Source organism: Ambystoma mexicanum, chromosome 8 (assembly GCF_040938575.1).
Source record: "Ambystoma mexicanum isolate Mex_15411 chromosome 8, UKY_AmexF1_1, whole genome shotgun sequence".
Lineage (NCBI taxonomy): Eukaryota > Metazoa > Chordata > Amphibia > Caudata > Ambystomatidae > Ambystoma > Ambystoma mexicanum.
Genome location: NC_090929.1, coordinates 1239318187 through 1239345210, shown reverse-complemented (window position 1 = coordinate 1239345210; position 27024 = coordinate 1239318187). Strand labels below are relative to the sequence as shown.

The following is a 27024-nucleotide window of genomic DNA, read 5'->3' as shown; positions in this document are numbered from 1 at the left end:
CCTTATTGCTGGGACTCCATATCCAGATACACAGCTCCGCACACACGCGCCACGGTCTTCACCATTCAGTTCAGGCGTCAGCTGTTAACGTTGCAACAATGTGGCCTTTGTCCCGGCGCGCGGCTCTCATTCCTTACACAAAGGAAGCGCTCAGATGGCCGCTCTGTCTCGCCCCACTTTCGCAGCGCTCCGCAGCATCAAACTCGCACAGCCAGCTCCCTCGATGGATCTCCCGGGGGAGCTCGGCTTGCGCTACAATGTATACTTAATTAGCCGCTCCCAGGCTCAGCTGCTCAATGCGGACTGCGATCAAGCATGGAAATGCTCCGTCGGGCACCCCATCTCGAGCGAGCTCTGCGCTGCACTGTTTATACTCGGGTTTGGTAATTCTGATGGTCGGGGGTTCCGATTCCTTTGTCGTCCGCCATTTTGTGGGACTACATGCCCACCGAGTCGCGCATAAATCAATCAATATCTCGGGCCGGCTTACTCCAATTAGCCTGCAATTTGCTATGGTTGTGGGGCGCACCTTCCGACGTCTTGGCTTATGATTACAGGAAGTTTTAGCACCATTTAGATGCGTGGACACGGATCGACGTCGGATCACCAAGAGCTGCTGCACAGGAGCACGTCCCTCTCCATGGCTAGTTAGCCACGCCCCCATCAGACCACCCCTCCTTATGCATTATATGCATTATTAAAACCAGACACAGGTACAAGAACCCTAAGTGAGTGTCCCCAGACAGGGAGAAAATGAGGAAAAACAAAGCAGAAAAAGAGCCAGAAACTCATTCAGGGGATAAGGAAGAGAAGGGGGAAAACAAATACTTAACAGACATTAAGAAAAACACATGATAACAACTTCACTTGATCTTTCGAGAAGCAGAAAAGGTAATGAAGAGAGCGATAGAGAGAAAAGGGAAGTTGTAGGGGAAGAGGGGAGATAAACAGGGATGGACAGCAGGATGCATACCATTTAAAATTGATGTCTGGGGGGTTAACATGGAAGAAGACGAACAAGACACAACAGAGGATAATAATGCTGCATCAGACTCGGAGGAAAACAGCAAAAATGACAGCAGGGATGACGAATTTGACACATGCAAGCTACTAAGTGAGTGTAGAGGAAGGAGGAGAAAAGAGGGGGATGAGGAGGGAAGAGATGAGCACACAGCGGACTGGGGAAATAGGTTTCAGAGCAAGAAAGCAGACAATGGATAGGGACAATCTGGTGTACAGTTTACATTCCCTGATGGCAGGGATTTGCGAAGGAGACGGCAGGGATACCATTAGCAATAGGGGACATTAAGAGCTTACTGGCAGCATTGGTAGTGGAGCGAAGTGACAAAATTTGACAGCATGCGGGATATGCGGGGTGAAATTAAGCATCAACGTACATGACAGGGTACCTTTTAAAAATTACCAAGCACATGTCTAGAAGGCCCTGAGAGACTTGCACCCAGACACATCAGATATGGCATCAATATTATCATGAAAAATGAAGCCAGGTGTGGACCCTGCAGAGTACATACGATCAATACATGAGATGTGGACCCAAGGGAATAATCAATCATGGGATGATAAAATACTTTTATTAATCACATTTTAGTGAAGGGACTCCCCACTGACGTACAAGCTTCCTTAGAAAAGGTGGTTGGGATTTAACAAAGGGAATGGCCAGAGATACAAACGACTATAGTACATTATTGCAAAAGGAAACAGGAAAAAGACAAAGAGGCAGTAGACAATGTGGTAAAAGCAGAAAACAAACGTGAGCAGAAAAAATGTGCAAAAATAGGCATGGATGGGGCAGTACTCACAGGACCTTTAAGCGTTGCACCCGCCCAACAAGTGGGGCACCCAGGGACAGCAGCAGTGCCACAAGGGGGATACACACAAGTACTGTATAATCCGCATTGGGGGATGCAGCAGATACAGCCGCAGCCCGGCTTCATAATCACACAACAGCCCGGATTCGCACATGCAGGGGGAAGGAGCATGTACATGGGACAATATCAGATGGGAAGAGGAAACTACCCGAGGGAAAGGGGATTTGGATATAGGGGAACGGGCCCCAATATGGAGGACAATGCTTTATTTGTTGGAATTCCGGTCACTTTGCACGAACATGCCCTCTCATTTCACAAACGGAACAGCAAGACGGCATGCAGCCATAACTGCAATACACACAGACGTACGTACAACCGCAGAAGGCACAAATGGTGCTGCAGTAACAGATGCAAGTGCAGCCCATGCAGGCACAGGTCATGCCTACGCAAGGGCAAGGACTGACCCTAGGGGCAGCAGAAGCACAGGGTATGACGAGCGTGTTACAGGCATCAGCGCAGATACTCGCACAAGGGAAAGTGACGATATTGGGTCAAAACGAGGTGCCTCATTACACAGGAGTAGCAGTGGTGGGAGGAAATCCCTTCACTTCTTCAAGCAATACACTTTCCCAATAGGGATTCCCATGAAATGTATGAGCGTGTTCTGTCCTAGCAGTAACTGAAGCCCCTGAAGAGGAGCCAGAGGTAGCAGTTCAAAGAGGATGGAGGGATTTTTCCTTTCTAATAGATACAGGGGCAACCAGGTCCTGTATAAAGGAGGGAGGATTCCCATTATTTAACAAGAAATTGGACATGCAGGGCTTTTCTGGAACTATCCAAGAGGACCCTCTAACAAAAAAAGTGCCATTAACAATAGGGGCGCAACATATAGTATCACCATTATTGTATTAGAAAGACACGCCCATTAACATATTGGTAAGAGATTTGTTAAGTAAATTGAACCTCACAATTTCATTTTCCGAAAAGGGGATGGTGTGCACCACCCCTAGGATATAACCAACCAGGGTGACAGTGCTGATACAAGCCTACTTTGCACACAGCACATTGAGAGGGATAACCACACGCACACAGATATTCTTGTATGGGATACAGGTACTACTGGGATGGATACCAGTGATACAAGGGAAGGTTTTACGACTACCAAATGAATTCATGTTCAGACTTCTGTGCCCATCCGTCATTACACAAGGCACATACACACTGCTATACCTTGAGGTGGTGGTAGTGAGAAAAGACATGATTATACTGGTTGCTACAGATGAAAACAACATGGAATGGCGATCAATACTGTGCATCAATCCCACACTAACACTGACAAGAGTGACTGACACAGAATTGTTTGTAACACTCAACGGGGAAGAGGCGGAAATGGTGTTTCATCTGAGCATACCGTGTCCAGTGCAGGTCAAGGAAAGAGCAGTGCCCCAGATGACACAATTGGTGAAAAAAGAGACACAATACACGCAGGAGGATTTGGAGAAATTACCAGAGTTTATGGAGAACAGGGCCCCATGACATGGGAATATTAAAATGGGCGGTGGCAGTTCACATTAAAATAAAGGGAGGAGCACTACTACCACGAGTAAAGCAATACCCCCTTTCACGAGGAGCAGACGAAGGCCTATATGAGACACTACACGCACTATGGCAGCAAGGCATTACACAGGAGTCTACCTCGCCATGCAACAGGGCAATTTATCCAATCAAAAAATCAAAAGGAGGGATGTGACGTTTCATACAGGATTTGCGTCCTCTTAATAACATTATAGAGGCAGAATAACCTCTCTGTCCAAACCCTCCAACAATTTTCTGTACTATCCCAGCAGAGGCACACTACTTACAGTAGTGGATATGACGAATGCCTTATTCTCTATCACCCTGCATCCTGACTCTAGGTATCTCACCACGTTTACGTATCACGGGATGAGATTCGAACACACGAGAATGCCTCAGTGGCACTGCTAGGGACACAGCATATTTAACAGGGTAACACAAATGGATTTGAGACATTTGCAAGTAGAAAACACTGTGATACAATATGTGGATAACCTTTTGGTGTGCAGCTCGACAGAAGACGAGTGTAGAAAGGACTAGGTGACATTAATGACGTTACTGGCGTAAAAGGGGTATAAGGTGGACAACGAGAAACTGAAGTACTGCCACAAGCAAGTGGTTTACTTGGGGGAAATTGTATCAGCCGACGGGAGAAAGATAATGCTAAAAGCGTGGAGGCAATACATAAAACACCCCCACCAAAAACAGTAAAAGAAATGCAACAGTTCCTGGGCTTAGGCAATTACTACAGGGCATGGGTTTTTGACTACTCCACATACACCAGGCTGCTTCTCCTAGAATTTAAGGAAGCTCAGAAAAACAAAAGCAACATAAAATGGACAGCAGAATGAATGAGAATTTTGATTAACTCAAACATGAGTTAGCACACGCACCAGTACTAGCTACACCCAACTATAAAGAGAAGTTTCACTTTTGTACTCATCAGATGGCAAAGTAATGGCCGCGGTGCTGACACAAAAGAAGGCACAGGGACACAAGTCACTGGCCTACTACAGTGGATCGCTTTACCTTGTGCAGGCACGGCTGGTTGCAGTTGCCCTTATGTTTTTGGTGTTGGTATCTGGTGGCTCGCTGTTTTTCTTAATTTCCCCACAAATTCTGTTAATTTGCTTTTAACTCGCTATGTGAGTATGGCAGTTGACTGGATGCCAGCTTTAATTTAAATAGTGTCACGCTGTTTGATTCTTTATTTTAATTTTCACCTTGATCTCCTTGTAGCTGTTTAGTTTCAGCAAGAAGGTGCCTGGCTTCCTCCATTGCCCTGTAAGGTCCGGTGCGTGGAGGTATGTGTGTCTTTCTTCACACAGCAGTTGGCTGGGAGTCCCTCTTCACTGTCTTGCAGTAGGAAGGCCCTGTTACTCGCAGCTCTTAGGGAGAGCGCTTTCAAGTCCCGGTGGACATCAGGCACAGTTGGTTGCAGTCGCGCTTATGTTTTTAGTGTTGCTATCTGGTGACCGGCTATTTTTCTTTATTTCCCCACCCATTCTGTTAATTTCCTTTTAAATCGCTATACGAGTACGGCAGATGACTAGGTGCCTGTTTTTATTTAAATAGTGTCCCGCTGTTTGTTTGATTCTTTAAATTTTCACCTCGCCCTCCTTGTAGCTGGTTAGTTCCAGAAGGAAGGTGCCTGGCTTGCTCCCTTGCCTCGTAATGTCCTGTTCCTGGAGCTAGGTGTGATTTTCTTCACAGAACAAGTGCCCAGCAGTCCCTCATCACTGTCTTGCAGTGGGAAGGCCCCAGCTACTGTGATACAATGTGCTTAAGTACGAGTTACACCCAGAAGTGCAACGGACGAGCGCAGCGGGTGAGAGCCTTCAACCCTGAAGTTGCGCCTATGTCAAGCCCGTCTGTGCTCCTCCATGCGCAGTAAGAAGGTAATAAGTGCATATCCTTCCCGTAAGGAGATTTTACATTTAGCTCCCCCCAGGTATGTGCCTTTGATTAATTTCACTTAGGAAATGGATGTGTCAGTTAAGGTAATGCTAATCAATGTGTGTGCATTAGTCGCACACGCAGATTTAGTACACAATATTCTCGATACTCGGTCCCCTGACTTTATGTGTTTGACAAAGACGTGGTTAGGGGTTTCCTCTGCGCCCGTCCTGTTGCAAGCACTTCTACAAAGCTATAATATTGTCCATTTAGACAGGAATGTGTCTCACCCTGTTGGCGGTGTTGCTTTTATTTTTAAATCTACATTTAATGTATTTAGGATCCCTTGCTCGCATGGGGTGGACATGGAATCCTTGCTTGTTGGGGTTACTGTTTCCCTTACTTGCACTGTGCACTTTCTGTTTATCTACAGGCCTCCAGGTTCCCATGCTGGATTTTTGAACCCTTTCTTGTACTCCTAGCTGAGCTTCAGGTGAAATACCCTATACTTATTATTTTGGGTGGTTTTAATATTAAATGTAACCCCACGTGCCAAGATTTTTAGTCAGTTTTACGAATCTTTACTGGATGTGGGTCTCTGTCAATCTGTCACTGAGCCTACCCACTCCGAGGGAAACTCACAAATGACCACTCTTCCTGTGGAACCCCTCATTTGGTCTGATCATTTTCTGGTGCCATTTACATTTCAAATTCCCACCCTTCCTTCTAGAGTTCCCATACTGTCTGTGCTACAGCTCAACTGGCGTTCTGTGGATCAGATTGCTCTCTTGACAAATGTGCTGGAAGAATGCCATAACTGTCTGCCCATCAATTTATCTCTACTGACCAACTGCTTGAAGAAAGCAGCAGATTTTGTTGCTTAGGGGATTAGGATTTTGTCCCCAAAAACCTACTCCCCTTCATAATGATCCATCTAACCTTTGTTTTCTGGATGAACTTAGAACGACCCATCTTGAGGTTAGAAGGTCTGAGTGCAAATGGTGGCATTCCTATGATGCAGCTGAGAAGACTGCCTATAGGCTCTTAGACAAAACTGATCATAAGTCTATCTTTGCTGCTAAACAGACCTTCTTCAATCAGAATGTTACCAGTGCTCTTAATCAACCAAAGGAGCTGTTTGCCATTGTGAAATCTTTGTCATCTACTGAGAATTCTTCATCGACTGTGACTCCTACACAGCCTCTCTGTGACTCTTTGGCTCAATTCTTCATTTCTAAAATTGATATTATCCGGGCTGATATGTACTAGCTACATTGGTGTTCTGCTAATAATAATGTGCCGGATGCCAGAGTTAGTGGCCTTACGCATGTCTGGTCCAAGTTCCCGATATTCTCCGAGGACACAGTTGAGAAGGCTGTTCTTCAGCTCAAATCAGCCTCTCCCTCTGATCCTATACCCCTGGCAGTTTGCAAAGATATCATCCCCGGTCTGATTACAGTCTGGGCTTATTCCAGTGGAGTTAAAACAGGCCACAGTTATTCTCCTCCTTAAGAAGCCTTCACTGGATACTACTATGCCTGCTAACTTCCGTCCCATTTCACTTCCACCTCTGTTTATGAAACTCTTGGAATCTTTGTTCTCTCCTCTTCTTTCTTCCTTCTTGGAAGGCACTGTTTTTTTTTTTACCCCTTTCAGTCAGGCTTTTTCCAGGACGTGGCACGGAATGTCCTAGTTTCTGTTGTCGATGACCAGGCCAGACTGCTGGATGGGGTGGAATGGCTGCGCTGATATTGTTAGCTCTGTTGGCAGCCTTTGACACCGTCAACCACCCGATCTTGCTTTCTCGTTTGGCTTTAGCAGGCCTCTCTGAGTCTGTTTTTGCCTGGTTTTCTTCCTGACTGACTTCCTGACAAGACGTGGAAGTGAACGGAAAGTGAGAGAGAATTCTCTCTCACTTTCCGTTCACTTCCACGTCTTGCCCTTTATCTTGTGGTGTCCCACAGGGCTCCTCCTTATCCTCTTCACTTTTTAACATCTACATACAGCCTTTGATCCGCCTCACCTGCTCCATCGGCTTCAGGTGCCACTCTTATGCCAGTGACACCCAGATCCTGGTTCGATTAGATCTGAACCAGGCGGAAGTGTCATTGTGCTTGTGTCAGTGCTTGGTGGCTGTCGGGGATTGGATGGGTAGGAACTGGCTGAAGCTGAATGGAGACAATACTGATGTATTGGTGGTGGGCTCTGCTCCTAATCCATCTCTTTATACTCCATCTTTTTGGCCGGCTGCACTGGGTGACTTCCATTTCTCTCTGTCGGCTGTTAAAAATCTTGGGGTTGCTTTATCATCTACCCTGTCAATGGCTGCTCAGGTTGGAGCAGTGCGTAAGGCCGGCCATTTTTATCTGAGAAAGCTGGGTTCTGCCCTTCCTGCCGTGTCATCTCAGACCTCTGGTGGTGGCCTCACTGGTGTTGAGCCATATATCTATTATAACTGTTTGTTTTTTGCTCAGCCAGTGGGGTTCATCCACCGGTTGCAGTTGTTGCAGAATCCGGCTGCTAGGGTGGCCACTAATACTCCTTATGGTGCCCATATTATTCCAGTCCTGTGTTCCCTTCACTGGCTTCCCATCGCCAGGTGTATAGAATTTAAGGCCCTCTGTCTAGTTCATCAGGCCTTCTATCGTCAAAGTGCGGGCTATCTCTGGGATAAATTACCGCCGTACCTTGCCCTCCGAGCCCTTCACTCTGGGAGTGCCAGCTTGATCTACGTCCCGAGGAGCCACCTATCTAGAGTGGGAGGCCGTGCCTTTTCTGTGGCAGCTGCCAAACTCTGGAATATGCTCCCTCCAGCCTTGAGATGTACTTCTAATCATCTGCAATTTAGGCGTCCCTTGAAAACATTCCTTTTTTTAAGCATATCGGACTACCCAGTTATGTTTGATGTCTTAGTGCCAAGATGCCTTCAGGCCTACGGGCGCTTTACAAAACTTTATAACATAACATGCAGGGACATTTTCCTTGTGAACAGACGCTTGCTGCTGCTATATTCTCAAATGAGAAAGCATCAACAATAACAATGGGATCCCAATAATTGTGTACGTGGAACATGCACTGTTTGCGATAGTAGAAAGGACCAAATCAACATTGACAACTCAGGGATCATCAGGGTACACGGTTATAATGACAAACCCTGCAATAGAGGTGGTAAAATGCAGGACAGTAAACCCAGCAGAATTCATTGCAGAACAAATTGAGGAGGTATATTCCATACATGATTGTATGGTGTACATAGACAGGAGAGAAGGGAACCCCTTGGTAAAAGAAGAAGTGATTGAAGGGGGAGACATGATCTTTATTGACGGGAGTTCGAGTATCGACCAAAATAAGGGACAGAGGCACTCTGGGCCTGCAGTGGTGGGGCACATGCACAGCATTCACAAGGAGGGAAAATTGATAGTATTTTGTCAAACATGTCTGCCAGCACACTACTCTGCACAAGCAGAATTAGTGGCATTGATAGAAGCACTTAACTTTTCTGACTCTGCGTATGTAACAACCACCGTACATTTGGGCTTAGCTGGGTGGGAAAGGAGTGGATTCAGGCAGAGTGATGGTACACCAGTACAGCTCGCAGCACTTTTGGGTGAATTATTGGAAATGTTGCCACTCCCAGTAGAAGGCACATATGGGATGGCAAGATTTTATTTCACTGGGTAACAGAAAAGCACACAGAACAAGTGAAAGAAGCCGCATATCTGCCAGAAGGATCACATGTGCTGTTTTCTGGTGAGGAGGAGAAAATACAAGTTGTAGCATTGATGAAAACAACTGAAGGAAAAGACTCACCACCAGAAAGCTTTAATGTAACCCCAATAGTGCATATAATAGAATTACAGGGGGGAAAACCAGATGAGGAAAAAGAGCTATGGAGGAAATGGGGTGCTCTCTGTCACCAACTGATTTAATTTGGTGGTATGACAGCACAGGGAACATGGTTATGCCAAGAAAGTTGTTGAATGTGGCTTTGGAACAGCTCCACTATCCAGCCCACGTGTCAAAAGAGCATGTAGCTGCAGAGATTAGTGAGGACTGGTTTGTGCCCTATTTGTGTGCATCTGAATTTGTACATAATTGTATGGTGTGCCAGAAATGTCTGCCAGGTCACACTTTAAGAGTGGTACAAGGAACATTACCGCAACTGGAAGAGCACTTCCGGCACTTGCACATCAACTATGTTGACATGCAAGACCGATGTACTTCTTATAGGTACATGCTTACAGTTTGTGTGTCAGTTCTCACGTTGGCTTGAGGCTGGTCCATGTGCACATAATGATGCCTGCTCAGCGAGTAAATTCCTGGTGCGGGAGGTGTTCCCGAGGTGGGGGATCCCAGATGAAAGTTGCTCTGACAATGGTCAGCACTTTGCAAACGATTTGATTAATAACTGTCCTTTCGGGGATAAGACATAAATTATGCATAGTGTACCAGCAGCAAGCAAATGGTTTGGCTGAGAGAATGAATGGGCTACTAAAGGGGCGCTTGGCTAAACTAACGCAAACGCTTGGCAAATCATGGCTGTATTGTTTGCCTCTTGCACTTTTTGCCTTACGCAACTCGACTCGAGGAGATCATCACTTCACTCCTCATGGAATTGTTACTGGTCAGAGAATGCATGCGTCTATATCTGCAACACGTATAATTTCTGATGCTAATACTGTTGTAAATATTCTGGGGGAGGAATTTCACAAGTACCTCACAAAACGTACACAATTGCTTACGTATATATCCCAGCAGATAAGACCAAGAGTATGGACTGAGCAAACTGACGAGTAGGAAAAGGACTTTCCACAAGCAGCACCTCTTTACCCTGGAGACCACGTATATGTAAAAAACCACGTCAGGAAGTGGAAAGAAGGTAGATTTTCTGGACTGTACACTGTTGTCTACGCAGCTCCTACAGCGGTTAAACTAGAGAATCGCAGAGTATGGGTCAAACTCATCGATGTGGGCAGGGACAAGAGCACTGGCTCCCCCCCGGAGAAGAGGGGCAGAGTGCAATGTGATGGGAAGTATACACCAACATTAAATTACTTTCTTTTGAGCAATAAGGTTCTTTAGGTGACCAACACATGAGGATGGAGAAAGGAATGTGCATAGCAGTGTTCTTATTAACAAACGACAAAAGATATATGCTTTTTGGAGTGTGATTATATTGATATGCACTAGTATTGGACTGATATAAGTGTTATGCTTTTTTAGAAAAAAAGGTGTTTTACATGTAAAAGTGGGAGTGAAAAGGGGGAAAGATATTTGCTAAATGAGGAGGAATTCCATCATGACACTGAACAAGGGCAGGGAACATCCTCAGGGAACATACGGTACTATGAAATGTTACGGGTGGGAAGAGAAAGATCACACAACACATGCTACGCTTGTTCTCTCATACCACATGTAACAGGGGCACCCAAGATTTTCCTACCACAGGCTGTACTGTATAAGGAGGGATGGTGCTTAATGCACCTGTCGCTCTCTAAAACATGGGGTCTCTTTCAAGGAACAAGTGTCTCTGTCAAATGGGTGGATGAAGGGGAGGAGGTATACAGTGATAATTGTGTGCAAATGGACAGCTCTAAAAGGGGGGAGCAAATAATAAATGAACACAAACGACTTCAATGCATAGACAAGGAGGGTCACAGCATTCCTTGGTGTCACACAAGACCATTAATGAGAATAAAAGGAACAGTGTGATACGGTGGCCAATGGGAGGGGGAATAATGTAATGTCGGGCTGAAGGGTTGGTGGCGTTCGAAATAAACGTAGTGGGCAATGTAAACAAAAGCTGCAAGGCAGTGTGTTGAAAATATGTACATGGATTAACATGGATAACTGAAACTCATCAACCAGTTGACATAAAGAGCTTTACATGATTCCCTTTGTGTTTCAGGTCCAGTGGGTTTATCTATTTGGGAACTAATACCGACTGTGCCAAGATGATGAGGAGTGCGGCGCTGATGCAGGGGACAGCTATGATAATGGACCTGTGGTGGGCATGTTGATCGAAGGCCTACGCCCAGCTTCCTCCTGATTTGAGTGGGGTTTGTGCAATTGTCACTCTACACAGCCATGCCCAAGTGGTGCCCTGAAACAGCAGCAACATAAGGCCTTTGTTAAAGGAGCAGTATACTGTGCTGAAGAAGAGGGGGTGCAACAAAGCAAGGAGAAAACACTGCTGAATAGAAAAAGGAGATCAAGTAATTACTGGTTGGAAAACAGTGCCGAAAATGTGGCCAGAATCACAGCTGAGTTCCAACTGTTCTCCAATGCTGTTACTTTTTTTTTACATATCTATTGCTTCCTGGTGTGCAGGCTGCAGCTAATGCAAAATGGCTGCAGCTGATGCGCTATGAGTTACTGCAGCAGGCCAACTCAACAGTAAAAGGCCTGCATGCAGTAAAGGAAGAGCACTGCATCTAGTGGTTCTTTAAAATAGGTTAGTTTTGGACCTTCTTACAGCTATTGAAGGAGGAGTGTCTGCCAAGTTTGGCAGTTGTTGCTGCACCATCATGCCCGATGAGGAAGCTTCAAACTGAACTTTGAAAGCATCAATAAGTGAAATATAGACACTCCACGAGAAGGTGACAAATGAAGTTAGTGGGGTGCAATCAAACAACTGGCTGGACAGCATTTTCACTTGGGTGCCCGCTTGGCTTTCCGAAGTATTTAGAGTGACTGTACCTGCGTTGGTCCTCATGCTCGTCACCTTCTGCATTAGCAAAACCCTGTTTATACTTTATACTAACCAAAAGAGGGGAAAATTCATGCTGCCCCAGAATGTTGATGGGGTAGAAGACAAAAATAAAAATACTAACCCTGTAACCAAGGGTGAAAAGACTGATTATGATACTGATTTGGTAACACCACCACCTAAGGATCTAGAAAATTACACTGCTTTCTGGATTTTATGTGATAAGGATGGGCAGGGGTGTATACTAATAGAGGGGCCCTTGGAAAACTGGGAAGATTATGGGGGTGGTATGACCAGACTAAAAGGAGTGTGGATACCCAAAACAACAGTAGCTGATTGGAGGCTTATGGGGGAGGAAGAGTTAGTTATTGATAGATCAATCTAGAGCTCCCGGCCCTAATGGCCTAGCCAACATAGTTATCAAAGCCCAACCTGAGTTTTGGGCAGGATTGTTGACAATTATGTTTGAGAAAATTCTGAACCAAGGGGTGATACCTAAATCGTGGCAAACAGCCGTGTTGATCCCGGTATTTAAAAAGGGAAACCGGCTAGACCCGAATAATTACAGACTCCTCTCTATGCTGGACACGACAGGCAAATTGTTTGCCGCTCTGTTGCTCAAGGACCTTCAGACATGGGTAGATGAGGCCCATATATTATCCAAATTCCAATGTGGTTTCAGAAAAGGCTACTCTACCGGGTACAATTTGATGGTAATGAATCTACTAAGAGCAAGAGCCCGTAAAAGAGATGAGCCACCGTTGTATGCACTATACATCGACTTTAAAGCAGCTTTTGATCTGGTACCTAGAGAACGCCTATGGTCTAAACTGGCTGCTCTAGGCTGCCCTGCTGGCGTACTATATTTTCTCAGATTGTTACATCAGAATACCTCAGTCAGGTTAAAATTGGACCAGGAGGGACATCTGACCAGCAAGGTATATCAAAATAGGGGGGTCAAACAGGGCTCTGTGACTGCCCCCCTAGTGTACAATCTGTATGTGCATGATATCCCGCTTGCTCTAACTTCAACTCATAATTGCCCCCCCAAAATTGGGGACTCTGCCTGTACCGTCATGGCATATGCTGATGATTTGGTCATCTTTGACCACACTATTAGTGGCTTACGTAGATCAGCCATTGCATTATGGGAGTATGCCGAATCTAATGGTCTCATTATTAACCTAGACAAAACTAAGGTACTGAGATTTACTAGCAAAAAAAGTGTCCCGCATGAACCTCAGGGTGAATAACAACTTGATTTCATACGCCCCACTCTACCGTTATTTAGGTATTGATTTTGAGCCCAATGGGGACTATGTGGCTCTTAAGCTCTCACGTACAATGCGAGCAGCACAAGTAACATCTTTAATAGCCAACTTTACCAATCAGCAAGGAGGATTTTCACTCTGGGGTACGCGCCAATTATACATGCAGGTATTTATCCCTATGATGACTTATGGTCTAGATTCACTTCTTGACTTAGATCTTAGCTGGCTTCAAATCATCGAGGGGAAATTCTGGCGTCGCATACTTGGCCTGGGCCCGGGAGTCCCGATGGCAATTATTCGATTAGAACTAGGGCTACCCTCTATGAGGGCCATCGTCATGAAAAGGAGATTGGGCAACTTTTTGAAAATGCGCAGTTCAACAGCTAACCCTCTGCTGCTTACCATCTTCCAAGAATTGTGCAAGAAACAAAAACCTCAGTCTCCATCTGCGACGATGATAAAACTTCTTGCTACCATTGGATGGACCTGGCGAGCTGGCCCATATACCAAGCAAGTTCAAAATGCACTTGATAAGAGGGTAGAAATGTGGGATTGGCTAGAGAATTTCGCTCACCTTAGCGCGTTGAAAAGCTACGCATTTGTTCAGTATAGGCTGTACTCATTCTTGCAACCCCAAGGGTATCTCAATCTATGTCCCTCAAAAAAACTGCGACGATTTATCCTTTTGTTAAGGATGGACCAACTACCTATTCTCTTGGTTACAGGCAGAAGACAGCAGTTATCACTGGAACAACGCACCTGTCGGCTGTGTGAAGGAAACAAAGTATTAGAGTCAGCAAGGCATGTTTTGACAGAATGTGGCACTATGATTGACATAATCCATTGTCATCTGGGAAAGTTTTCCCATAATCCAGCATCAATTGGAACGTCATTATTCTGGCATCACTGCATGAACTCTGAGAGCATGCGAGAAATGATAGCTCTCTTCAATATCTGGATTAAGATAGAAGAAATATTGAATATTCAGATCTGAAATCAGTACTCGTAACCTATAACTGTCACTGACCCGGCCCTTTGTTCCTCTTCTTCTCAGCACCTTCTCTATTTGTTATTTTATATGCTATCTGAGCCTTGAGCTTTGAGATTGATTTTATATGTGTAAATAGTTTATTATCATTATATTGTTATATTATTGTTATATTGTTACTATTCTGTTCTCGGAAGTTTAATCTATATATGATGTTTACTCATTAATATGTGTAAAGTTTATTAAATAGACTGTATCACATTAAATAAATAAATAGATAGATCAATAGAAGGGGGAATAATGTAATGGGGATGCAAGTTCTGCGCAGAGAAAAGGCACAAATTTATAAGCTGTGGGAATCGTCCACTAAGGGGAGGGAGGCTGTAGCGATGGCCACAAAGGGTTATGCATCAGACTGGAAAATGTCATTTTTTATGGTGTTTTAACTAAATAATTTACAATGAATGAGGCTTAAACTGCAGGTAGGTTTTTGCAACATCAAATTAGATTTAGGCATTGGAAACAGGCCTGGGTGTTTGTGTTGACTAGAAATTAAATTTGTACTTTTATTAATTTGCTTAGCAGTGGTAGAAGCTGACAGCACATTGCACACTACACGTTCCCAAGCTATTGCGGAAAGAAATAAACAGCTCTCGATACATTCAAGGTCAGGAAGCAAAGCTCATGGGTGACGGGAGAAGGCAGCAAATGCACAACCATTTTTAGTTCTGGAAACTGGTCTACTGACAGTTTCAAAATACCCCATGATGGTTTCAAATCGCCCTTCAGCATATCTCAGTCTGGGATGTGGCTCAAAGAGCTCCTAGGCTGCAACATTAAGTCCATAACTCGTTAACAACTCAAGACTCACGTGGTGCCATGATCGATTGCGCTCTCATGGGAATCTTGTGGAGATGTCCGGCGGCAGATGAATAAAGTTCTGCTGGTCATCTCTAATGTCTCAATGTTTTGGCACTATGATATGGGCTCTGTGGGTTGGACTGTGATGTCACAGCGGAGGTCGAGGATGGTGTAGTAAGACTTGTGGGACCCAATCATTTCTGGATAATGCATGTCTCGCTATAGGGGAATAATATAGTTTAGCCAATAAGCTTCATTCAGGGGATTTACCTAATGTTGCAATGTGTTTTGATGCTAATTAGTTTGTACCATTAAAAAATGTTTTCATCTTGGGGCATAACTTCGACAGTGCATTTCATGCAGTTATGTTCCACGTTCTGTTTGACATTTTCGCTTTCCCAGCTGTAACTGACCCCAGAAAAAATTGCGTTACTTCTTGCCTGCCATACACTCCTTTTGTGATTACTTTTGTAATTTGTATTGGTGAGTTTTGAGGCAACCCGCAGTACACCTCCTTCTATTGACCAGAGCCCTCCTTCCTATCATAATCCCACCCCTTCCCATCTCACTGAGAACAAAGGCCTTTAGAGATGCAGCACCCTGATGTGAGGCTACTCCTTTTGAATGGGTGTGCTCCTCTGATGCACAGGCCCAGGACTGCTGCCTGCTATGCGGCTGTCTCAGGCTGAGGGTGTTACCTGCTCTCACAAAGAGATCAAAGAAGGAGCCCAGCCCTCCAGGTTCTTGACCTGCCATTTGGCAGACTACACCCGGCTGACCAGAATGCACGTCATCTTACGGAGCAGAGCTGACTCACAGGAGCTGCCAAATGTGTGATCAATTAGAATACGGCGGCTGTGATCATAAGTAGTACCATACACTATGCCTAGACTCAGGCATAGCTTTTATTTAGAGTTTATCCGGCCACCACTGTTGGCTACTTAGGATCATCATAGTTTTGGATACAGTCTGCATACCTTAAATGCTGCCCCTGCGCCATAGGTACTTGGCTAGCTCTGCAGCTGTCAAGTGAGTTTCCTGTGACCTCTGAACCTGCTCTGTGCCGCGAGTAGAGCTAGTGCTGTGGATAAGACTACTGATATGGCAGCGCACTAGTGCACTATGCTTTTGGCATGGAGTCAACGGAAAAGGGGAATCTGTTTAGCAGATTACCCCTTCTGGAGATGGAATAACCCTCATCGTTTGATAGGTTAATGAAAATCAAAATGCCAGGGCTTTGCACCCTTGTCAGATGGCAATTCCTCACAGATAATGAAGCATTTGATTACATAGAAAGCAGCTCCTCTCCCTCTTTTCCCATCTGTTTATGCTCCCTTCCTCCTCCTTCTTTGCTACAGCCATACTTTCTTCCATTCTAACCACTTGCAGAAGTATGCGTATCAGCTTTTGTTTACATTTTGGATTATATCTTCCGTCATTACATCTTTTGTATAGAGTGCTGTGAGGAGCCATAGCACTTCCTGGTGATTCACATTTACTTGGGTCATTAACTCTGTGCATGCATCCCAATGGAGGACTGGAGATGGCCTGGAACCCTGTGAAAGCAGCAGAGAAGCCTAGGAATGAAAGGGCATTGTGCACAAAGTTTTGGCAGTGCCATGATTCCACTGAAGCCAGCAGGAAGACGGCAACACCTGCATTGGGCCCACTGGCTGTCTTCTTTATAGGCGAGGGCATGCAGATTGGATCATTGTCTTTGTGGGGCAGCAGCTCAGCTAGAGTCGCCAGTGGAGTGCTTCACACTGACGCCACCAGGACAGATAAAGGACAGAAACGAGGTGAGTGCTAATTTCATAGGCCCACTGAGTGGTGGTATAGGCTATTGCTCATGGGCGTATTCTCCCTCCTGTTGCAAAAACTTAATGTAAGAAATCTAGAAAGGGTGTTAAAAGCTTAGATCAGCAGAGGACAGGCAGTCAGCAGGAGAGTTGAAAAACAAAATGGCCTGTTATTTTGTCAAGATTATTATTAGGATCTTTCATGTATCTCAAAATGTATGTGTCCTTGTGTTGGCTAGTTGATTGTTCTTATTGAACAATATAAATAAAATGATTTTTAAAAAAAATATTATTACCCACAGTGCCTGGCGTTTCACTGACTGAATGGCTTCTATCCCTAATTATCTCACAGGTTGCACTTTATGTAGTAACCGAACCAGAGGTAGCTTTATCTTGAGCTGTATATATAAACTGGGCCACCTGTGTCAATGCCAATTTATCAAAAAAATATGTTTACAGAGCCTCGTGATGCTTGTTTGGGATAGCTACCCCTTGCTGAAGCCACATCTGCCTCCTTTTCGCATGCATAGCCCAATTTTACCCACGCCCCCTCCCTAGTGCCCACCGTTTGAATTCGTATCCCACTAAAATCTCTTGCTGAGGGGCTCCCATTTAAATTACTGATAAGCACATACACCCACATAAAGGAGAATTTTTGTTTTGGTGCAGAGTACCTTTATTACAATTCATTAGGCATTATTACACCAAAAGAAGGGCTTAGAGGCACTCTGCAGAGCAGTCTCCTAGCCCAGCTCTCGCCAAGCATTCTTTGGTTCCTCTGCCTCTACTTTTAAGCTCTTTCAGATTTCGGCGCTATCTGTGGGTTTGCCGTGTCTGCTGGAATAGCTTAGGTGCTGGAATAGCTTAGTCTGTTTGCCTTTGCCTTGAGGCCGACGCTTAGACTGTATCTATCTGCGCTGTAACGCTGGCGCCTGACCGTCCTTCAGTCTGCGGTCAGTCAGAGCAAGCGTTATGCTGCCGCCTTCAGTCTGGCGCCCCCTGTGGCCGTTGACAACAAAGCAGCTCCACAGATGGGGATCCCGCGCGTCACAGCCCAGTGAACGGTGACAGGAGACCGGCCGGTACTGAAGACAGCGGCACCTGGGACATGGGCACTGACCACACACACGAGTCCAGGGAAGAGGCTGGCCGGCCTGCGACGGATAGCGCTCCATGGGCAGCCAGCATGAAAGACTCGGGTGATGTCCCAGCCGCAGGGGGGTCTTGGCAGCGACAGGGGTCGGGGGAGGTAGAGCTGGTGCTGCCGGCGGCTGCCTCATCAATGGACAGCAAGCCCGCCGACGGAGTGACCTGGAGCTGCTGCTGTCATCGTATGAGAGGGCTGCAGAGAACGGGTAAGTGACCATGTGGGTCCCAACTCCCACACGGAAAGGGGCGCCCAATGTATGTGGACAGCGCAGAAGTGCAGTAACCAAGAGACAGGGGTGCCCCCTCCCCGCGCGCATCGCTTCAGCTACAGGTCTCTTTCACTTCATGCTGTGGGCAGCAGTGCTGCGAACTGCCGCCAGGGGGAGCGCTGGGGTCCCGTCCACACCGCCGGCTCAGCACCACAGGGACACGTTATGCAAAGTCACCATGATGTAACTTAAGAGGAGAGGGAGCAACCGCCCGCGACAGCGTGTTGCCACCAGCTGCCAAACTGGCGCCCACAACAACTCATTCTGCCGCCACGTTTGCCAGCCCTCCGCCCCTCCCCCTACGTCTTGAGCCTCTTTCAGTCGCACCTTTTATTGTGCGATTTCCGTGTGTAGGCTGACAGAGATCGCCGGTGAAATCCATACTGAGCCCTGCCCGGTTCCGCGTGTGCCCGTGCTCTGGCATACCAACCCAGCCTCGCCTGCGTGCATACTAGCCCCTCTTCTGCTGCCATCCCCTCTAGAGCTTTTGACAGCCTCGTTCTGACCTCTTTCCTGCTCATTGGTGTGACTTGACGACCCCCGAGTCACGCGTTGGTCACACGTGGCACACCATGTCCCAATAAAAGGGGCGCACGGCTACTTACCGGTTCCTGTCGTTGCTTCTATGAACCTATGAGGGAGGGGTGCCGACTGTACCCGGCCTCATAAGATTCACGTTCTCCTGGCAGCAGGCGCAGAAGAGGACAGTGTACTTCTTTGTGTGCTAGTTTCTTGTTCAGACTTGTGGGTGAATTAGCAGCTTTATTTCCTTTTACGTCTAGTTCAAAGAAAGACGCCTACCTACACGTTGTGCCAGTGAATGGCACATTACGTTGAAGGTCATTTATATTGGAAAAGCGACACGAGCGTTGTTTTGGCCGGTGACTCCTACATTCATTCTCGTTTAACAGCAGTTTTGAATGGTACGGATTACTGATTACTGCTTCACAATTGATATCATTACCCCACCCCCTCTTCCTCGTACCAGTCCTTACTTGTGAGTCACCTGTATCTGCACCGGATCCCCTTTCAAAGCTTTTTTCTGCTTGCTCGCCCGCTAGGGTTGCCACCTCTGTTGTAAGCAAAAAACAGACTTTTAGCTATGCCCACATTTTAGAAGACCCAACTCCAGTGCTTTAATTTGGGATTAGAAATAGAGGGGGGCTCTCGTAGGGTGTGTGTACTTAGGCCATGCCCCCTATCGAGAGCCGCTTGGCCTAAATGGCCAGAGGACTGCTAAAAGGAGTAGAGCCGGGGCGCACTGGCATTATTACCTTTAAACAAAAGATGGGGCTGGGCGTACAAACGCTGTGACACCAGTGTTCCCTGGCTCACAGGCAGCTGGCAGCCTTTTCATTCAAGGAGCCGTGTGGTGCAACACTCTAACCACAGACTCCTTGAAAGAAAGGGCTGCCTGCTGCTGATGGCTCCAGCCCGCACTGCATGGTTACACCTGCTGCTTGCAGGTGTCTGCACTTCGATTTAGAAAAAAGAAAAGGCAATGCCTTTTCTTTTACTCTAATTCGAAGTGCTGACACCTGCAGGCAGCTTGTGTATCTGTGCAGCCGCTACATGGTCTGCCTCAGTGTCAGCGTGGCTGGGGCTAGTCGGGGTGGGCCCTGACTAGCCCCTGGGAGCCCTTTCTGGAGACTGCCGGGGCTCGGCCCCAGCCCACTAAAAGCACTGCCCACCTCTTGACACACCCCTTTCATAGATTCGAAAACTAGTGCAATAGCAAGGGGAAAGATAAAATCATGCTTCATGCTACCAGTTATGTATATAGCATACACTTTTTTTTACATTGGAACGATGAAAAGCTGAGCTGGTTCTGAAAAAAATTGATCCGCTGATGTCAAGCAAGAGCTGCATACAGTTTAAATCAAACACTCTTACATTTCTGGTATTTGTGGCACGTGCCTAACACGGCTCCTAGTTATTAAAGATTCTGTCATTGTCATATCTCAGGGGAAAAAATGGTGGGTAGTATAACACGCACACACACACTCACACCAACATTATTTACTATCTAGAACAATTGTAACAATAGTAACTTCTAATAATCACTTTTAATTAATTTCATCTGGGCCAAACTAAATATATATATATAATTTAAATCTTCCTCTATTTGATGGAAAAACAGGGCCCATGTAGTTCACATTAGATGCGCCACAGATAAGGCACAGAAGGATAAACTGATTTGTCCAGAAGCACACACTTTAGTTAAAAGATGAAGCTAGGTTTTTAAACCAGTCCAAGACTTAGGCACTTGACCTCCAATTGTACGTGGAAGATAGGACCATTCCTCACACTGAGCTGATGACACTGTGCATTGCAAAGGTTTGATTGCCGGTTTGATATGATATGATAGGTCATTTATATTGCAGTTGTACACATGTGTTTCTAGGGGATCTAAGCTTTATAGCTTTATTCCCCCGCCCCCACTGAGATGGCTGTGCACACCAGAAATCTGTAGATCTCCCAGGGGAAAATCTCGAAAACCCACCCAAAGCCCCTGGGCCAATCCTGGAGGTTAGGCAGCCTGTTTCAAGTTGTTCAGATTTTATCAAGATGTACATTAACTTGTCTACCTTGCCAGATCAATAAATGGCACTGAACATTTAATGTGTACATTTTTTTATTTGTTCTAAAAGTTTCTGTAAAATCATTCCTAGAAGCTTTATCTGAAGCTTTGAAATTCAGTAAATCCTTAGAATACCTCAGTAGATTAAGAAACTGCAGAAAAGTTCTAGCTGCATGTGTCATATAAATCACCGCAGTGGCACGTTAACCCACTTGTAAGAACAAGAAAATATCGAGGCTGAGTACCACAAAAGGAAATACACCAATTACGGGCTGAAAAGATTCACAGATCTTTTACTCTGCACAGATACAAAGAAACACAGATAGCTATCTGGCTCTCAACACCCTGCAATGAGTACCAGCCCATCAAAGAGAGGATAGAGTGCTGGACATCTAAACATTCGTGCTTTTATACAGTTTTGAGTAATATTGCCCAGACCCTCTTTGCGTTAATAATCTGCGGTCTAGAGTTCGTACCTAGTTCACATTTGGTTCACATAATATTTTACAAAGGATTATACATGTTTGTATTTCCACAGTGATACAATGACAACGTATGTTCCCAAATCCTACAGCAAACTCCCTTTACTAGTTGCATTCAATCAAGTTCAGCCTATGTCCACGCTTGGCGTTTACTTTACATTGTTCCAGATGTGTATTCGTGGATGAGGCTTGTTAGCATAGACAATGCTAGGACAACAGTTCATGTGTAGTACAAAGCCACATTACCTAGTCATTACCATTACCTTGGACAGTCTAACCATTAACAGAACTCAAAGGTCGGGAGGCTTGGTTGCAAGTTGAAAACACAGTCCACCACTTTAGAACAGAGAATATACGAACAGAAATCAAAATGGCGGATGATTCTAAAATGGCAGCGAAGTCGATCCAAAATCAGAACTTTGCAACACGGTTTTCATCATAGAGCGACTAGGCTTAGGCCAATATAAATCAAAAGGAGGCCCTATATGATTTCCGTTTAACACACTAAGCCAACATTTCAAAAGAAATTCATAGGGATAAAAGGTGAGAGTGATTCTTCAACCATTTTATAAAGCGTACACTATTAACAGACGAGTTTTAAGATATTTTACCAATATTGTCCAAGAATTTTATAGGAGCAAGAACTTTTAAAAGCTGATTAAAGTTACAACCAACATTAAGCTGACTATTCTTATTTATTTATTTGTTTTTGATTTTAAAAGAAAAACCTTTACAAAAGAATAGTGCATTTCCTTAGATAAAATTACAATAGGATCTCGGAAACCAGGGAATAACTAGAATAACTAGAATAACTAGAATAACTGGGGGGCCGAAGAATGTCAACCAGGAAGCTCAGTAGGCCGTGTCATCTTTTGATACTTTGTTAGTTTAGTAAGTTTCTCTGAGACTTTTACTATCGCTGCAGTGAGCATGATTTCCTGGCCGGAGATCAGTCTGTTCCAGAATGCATCTTGATTTAGACTCTCTTCTCTGCTTACAAATCTCCTCAGAAAAGACACTCTTGTGGCCCATGTGCCTTCGCACTCCAGCAGTAGATGTTTCAAAGTTTGGAGGTTCGAAGTTTTACAGATTTCGCAGAATTTTGTTGCCTTCTCGCCCTGGTTTCTTTGAGCCAATATTTCTCCTGTGTAGGCAAGGTTCAGTCACAGTCTGAGAAAGCTGTTTCTTATCTCACGATCTGGGAATTTTTCCAGGTAACGTGGCATGGTTCCACGTTTCCTGTCTACTATCAAGAAGGAGTTTAGTGTTTTTAGGTTTCTGACTCCTGTGATTGTTGCGATCCAGTCAGCCATTTTTAGTTTTTTTTTTACTTTCAAGGGGTTTTGTAGAAGGATTTCTGTTGGTAAATCAAGCTTGTGCAGGATCAGTCCAATCTTTTCTTCTAGGCTCGATAGTTGGTTTGATTCTGCTTTCTTTAGGTGTTGGTTTATATCGAAAAAAAGAGTGGCCTTGCTGGCTGTGATTATATTACGATAGAGTGACAGGAGTTTCCACTCTGCACAGCAGCTCAATGAGGTCAAACCTAGTTCGAACCTCAGACTGACTGACGATGTGCACATTGGTAACGAAATGGACGATTTCCAAATAAGGCCCTCAATTTTGTTCCAATCGTAGTTCCACAGCAGAGGTTTTGCCTCCAATCCATAGAGGAGGACAGGAACTGCTTTACCTACGTAGAATTTCTTGAGTGGTGACAATGAAAATTTACAAAATTTTCCGTTTAGGTTTTCCATTTGCGCAATAATTTTCGAGGTCTTGTTGAGAATTGATGAGTTCACCTTGTTTACAGTTGGATGGGCTAAGACTATTCCCAAACCCTACCAACCTTTTAGAGGCATAGACCAGACATAAAATCATGCCAGATAATATTTTCCAACAGAATCGTATTCATTTTGTGAAATGAGATAAGAGGCTGAGCAGGGTACACTGACTTGCGACAGACTTTCCCTGTTCCTCCTAACCTTTTACAGAAACTTGCCTGTTATTAAATTTCCCCATGTTATCTTTGTTGTTGTACTTGGTAAGCATATCATAGAGCAATACTATAGACATCTTGCTCCCTTTCACGAAAGTGAAGTTTAATCTTCCCAGTTGGAATGCAGAGCTACAAGTAGCAGACTTGAAGGTTGATGTGGGCGGGAATCCATGAATGGTGTAACTTTCACTAGAAATTGGTTAGTTTGATGAATCTACAGAGAAGGTACTACATTCCAATAACGCATTAAGCATTGAAAAGTGGCCACAAAACATGCCCGACAACTCCCATCCAGCCCTAGCTGTTCACTTAACAGCAGTGTGCATCCTGGGGCTTGTAGTTCAGCTTTTCCCAAATGTGTGTACCGCAAAGCAAATGCAGATTGGAATTAGCTAAAAAGCAAACACTGACCACTAGTCAGCTTCTTTCCCAACACTGCCTCCTTACCATGTATGGTGATTGTGAAGCAGAGATGCATATTCCATCACACCATGTAGGTCAGGTGTAAGTAGTGCATCCTGTGCTGAGAGTGTCTCTGCATTCTGGTATTCGTAGTTTTGCTTCTCATTTATCATTGCAGAGCTGAAAGTGACATAATGTAAAAAAAGAAAAGGGAGGCATGCCTGGGTGTTTTAGTCACACTTGAAACTGCAACAAGGAGGTATCTGAAGTCTGCTGTGGATTGCTTGTATTATTAATAAAGGGTGTTTGCTTATTTCATTTTTGAAAACCGGCATCCAGTTTTGTAAAAGTAAACAAAATATGCGGTTTTTGAAAAAAGTTTTTTTTTGTGCTTTCAAACAGGCAGGCAGGCTGGCTTGCAAATTTTTTAAAAATGTACAATTGACCTATTCTTTCATAAATAAACCAAATAGTTTGGGAGATCTGTTGTCTGGACCTTCAAAATGAACAGACTCAACATTAGCACTTTGCATGCAGAGTTGGTACTTGGCACGTGAAAGAGTCACTGGAGGTGAACTTGCCCCCCATGATCCAGTTCCCATTTATGGCTGCCTGCTGGGTGGCCCTTTTCTTACAAAAGAGCTGTAAGTCACAGTTCTCAGGCACACTGCAGAAAGCCCATTCAGCCCTGGCTGACACACACCTTCAAAAGGCCACAGGCCGCACCTGCTGCGACTTCCCTGGCTTCTGAGTCTTGAAAGTCAGACTGCTGCTATCCTAGGAGACACATACAATCCAGATCTATTGCATTTAAACCGGACAATCGGACAGACCTGGAAAAATGCAGTCAGCCCGGTCGAAATCCGGGCAGTTGGCAACCCTGCGCCCAGCACCCTTATTGTAGGAATTAATCACTTGACATTCTAGTATGCCATATTGTTTTAAAATTCCTGCCCGTGGGCAGGGACCTAGGTGAATAGTTGGGCTATCTGCTGCAGCAAGATCCTTCCGCTGCAGTGCTTTGAGGGACAACTTGGCAGATTCCAGCCAGTGCCTGGGGTGGAATCACTCTTTGCAGTACATTGGCTGCTGACGCAAAAGGGCTAAAGCTCCCAGTGTCTCTGCTTTGTCAGGGGCTCCAGATGAGGCAGAGGTTGGAAATGGTTGTCTCATTGTAAATGAGGACAGAGCCACAGGTAGTTGTAAGACTCAATTTTTGAGGCCCATGCAGACAACCTTGGCCACCGCTGCTGTCCTCTCTTCCCCAACAGTGGCGTGGAATACTTTACTGTAATTCATCCCCCTTCCAACAATACAAAACAGTGAATTCATCAACAATGAAAATCAACATTAAAAACCAAGCAGTATTAGTCGTAGTACAAATGATCTTTGTACCTGCTAGGCAAACCTGTCATCATACCGGTGCAGTTCATCACTCACACTTGACTCTCTTTCCCTTCTAGCCATACCATCAGGTTCCGCCCTGCTCGTCTTCTCATTGTTCTCATCCGTAGGATCCACATTCCCCCAATTGCCATCCAATGCTTCTAAGCTTCTAACTTCTTGTACAACTTGACCGCCATCTCTTTGTTCCACAATCCACTCTTCCCTAGCTTGTGACTACATCAGAGTTGAAATACTGTGTCCCCCTAGTTAATGACATTGAATGGCTTTCTCCCTCACTTGCGACTGTCAAAACACATCTTGTGCTTCCTTTGCGACTCCAACACTCTTCCATGAATTTCCACCACATATTTTGGAGGAGCACCTTTTTTGTCTAAATGTCCTACAAATGCGGGCACCAACTTCAACACTGCTCCACTCCCTGCCAGCAATTCAAAAAAGTGAAACTCCCATTACCAGGTGAGGTGTGGCATGATAATCCCACAACATATTCCTTATTGCTTCACGCACGGCGACACAATTGGGCATAGCCAACAGAATTTAAGCAGTGTTAGTAATATTGGCTGTCTCCACCAACCCTCAGGGTGGTATATTGCCCTTCTTCAACTTTTTATGCCTAACACATGCATAAAAATCTGCATTTCCCTAGATGTAAACTGCACGCGATTTTCAGTTACCAACGCCTCTGTGGTACCTTCTCTCCCAAACAAACAACAAGCATCAGTCCAACAGTACTCAGCATTAAATACCATTAACAGGTTAAAAAGAAAAGGAATTGCAGCATATATGAGGGGGCATTATACATCCTCCGAAAATAGGAAGCACATCCTCTATCCTTAATGCTTTTAAAAATGTAACAACAGCAATTACGGTTGACGTAGAGTGCCCGGATAAACAAGTGTCCCATTTGGCCTGCGTGATCCCAAGCTCCCCTGCTCCTGAATTCTTTTTAGGTACTTTGATCTCAAGTCAGATACAACAAATATATGTTTCAAGGTTTCACAAACGGTCACATTCTTACAAAAGCGACAACCTGTCAAAATCCCCACCAACTGGCCCCTTTGAGCCATAACTTGTTTAGTGAGGGTCAAATTCCAGCGGAATCTTAGGACCGCACTTCGCACCCACTTGGCCGGATATAAAGCTAGGCATTCTAGTTTCTTATGATCAAATCTCTGGTGGACAAGTGAGGGGAATTATAGCATTTTTTCCATGGTTGAGATCCAGTCCCGCTGAAATAAGCATTTTTTAACTCTGTCGGGGTTATCACACAATTCAGTTAGGGAGCAGTTCACATCTCTTAGAATGGTACAGCTATGCTCATATATGCCATTCTCTCACGCACTCTTCTTCCCCTCAAATATAACCTGCAGATACAAGAACAGGGAGGCCCCCCGGTGGGACAGAGGATTTTCCTCACCAATGACAAGCATTTCCAATTGGCATGTGCCTGTAGGGATGTTATACCCAGTTTATACCTTATTGTGTCCATTGGGACGTGCTGGGCATCTTCAGCACCCAATGCCAGAACAAGGCTTCAAGACGGGGCAGGAGATCCATAAGTGTTAGCAAATAGATGTCCAATCTGTACAAAATGTTATGGACTAACTTACCTTCATAATATTTGAGGGCTGATTTCAAGGTGTATTTGCCAAATGGTCCCTTACCCAGTCTATCAACCTTGTTCGACTAGGTTTTGCTTGAATGTGGAACCCCAAATAGACAAGCAAATTGACATTCATTATAGGCCCCTTCCCAATATGCCATTTAGGATTGGCCTTCTTTCTCCTGTTGGAGCAGCACACAATCTTTG

General features: G+C 45.0%; 1 protein-coding gene across 1 annotated transcript in view; it reads left to right on the top strand.

The window, feature by feature from the left end:
* The first annotated feature begins 17912 nt into the window (after positions 1-17912).
* Positions 17913-27024, top strand: part of SLC35G1 (solute carrier family 35 member G1) — a 220739-nt gene continuing 211627 nt past the window's right edge. Inside the window, exon 1 of the mRNA XM_069611346.1 lies at positions 17913-18283. Coding sequence (XP_069467447.1) covers positions 18037-18283 — 247 coding nt within the window. The 5' untranslated portion in view covers positions 17913-18036. The remainder of the gene's footprint in view (positions 18284-27024) is intronic.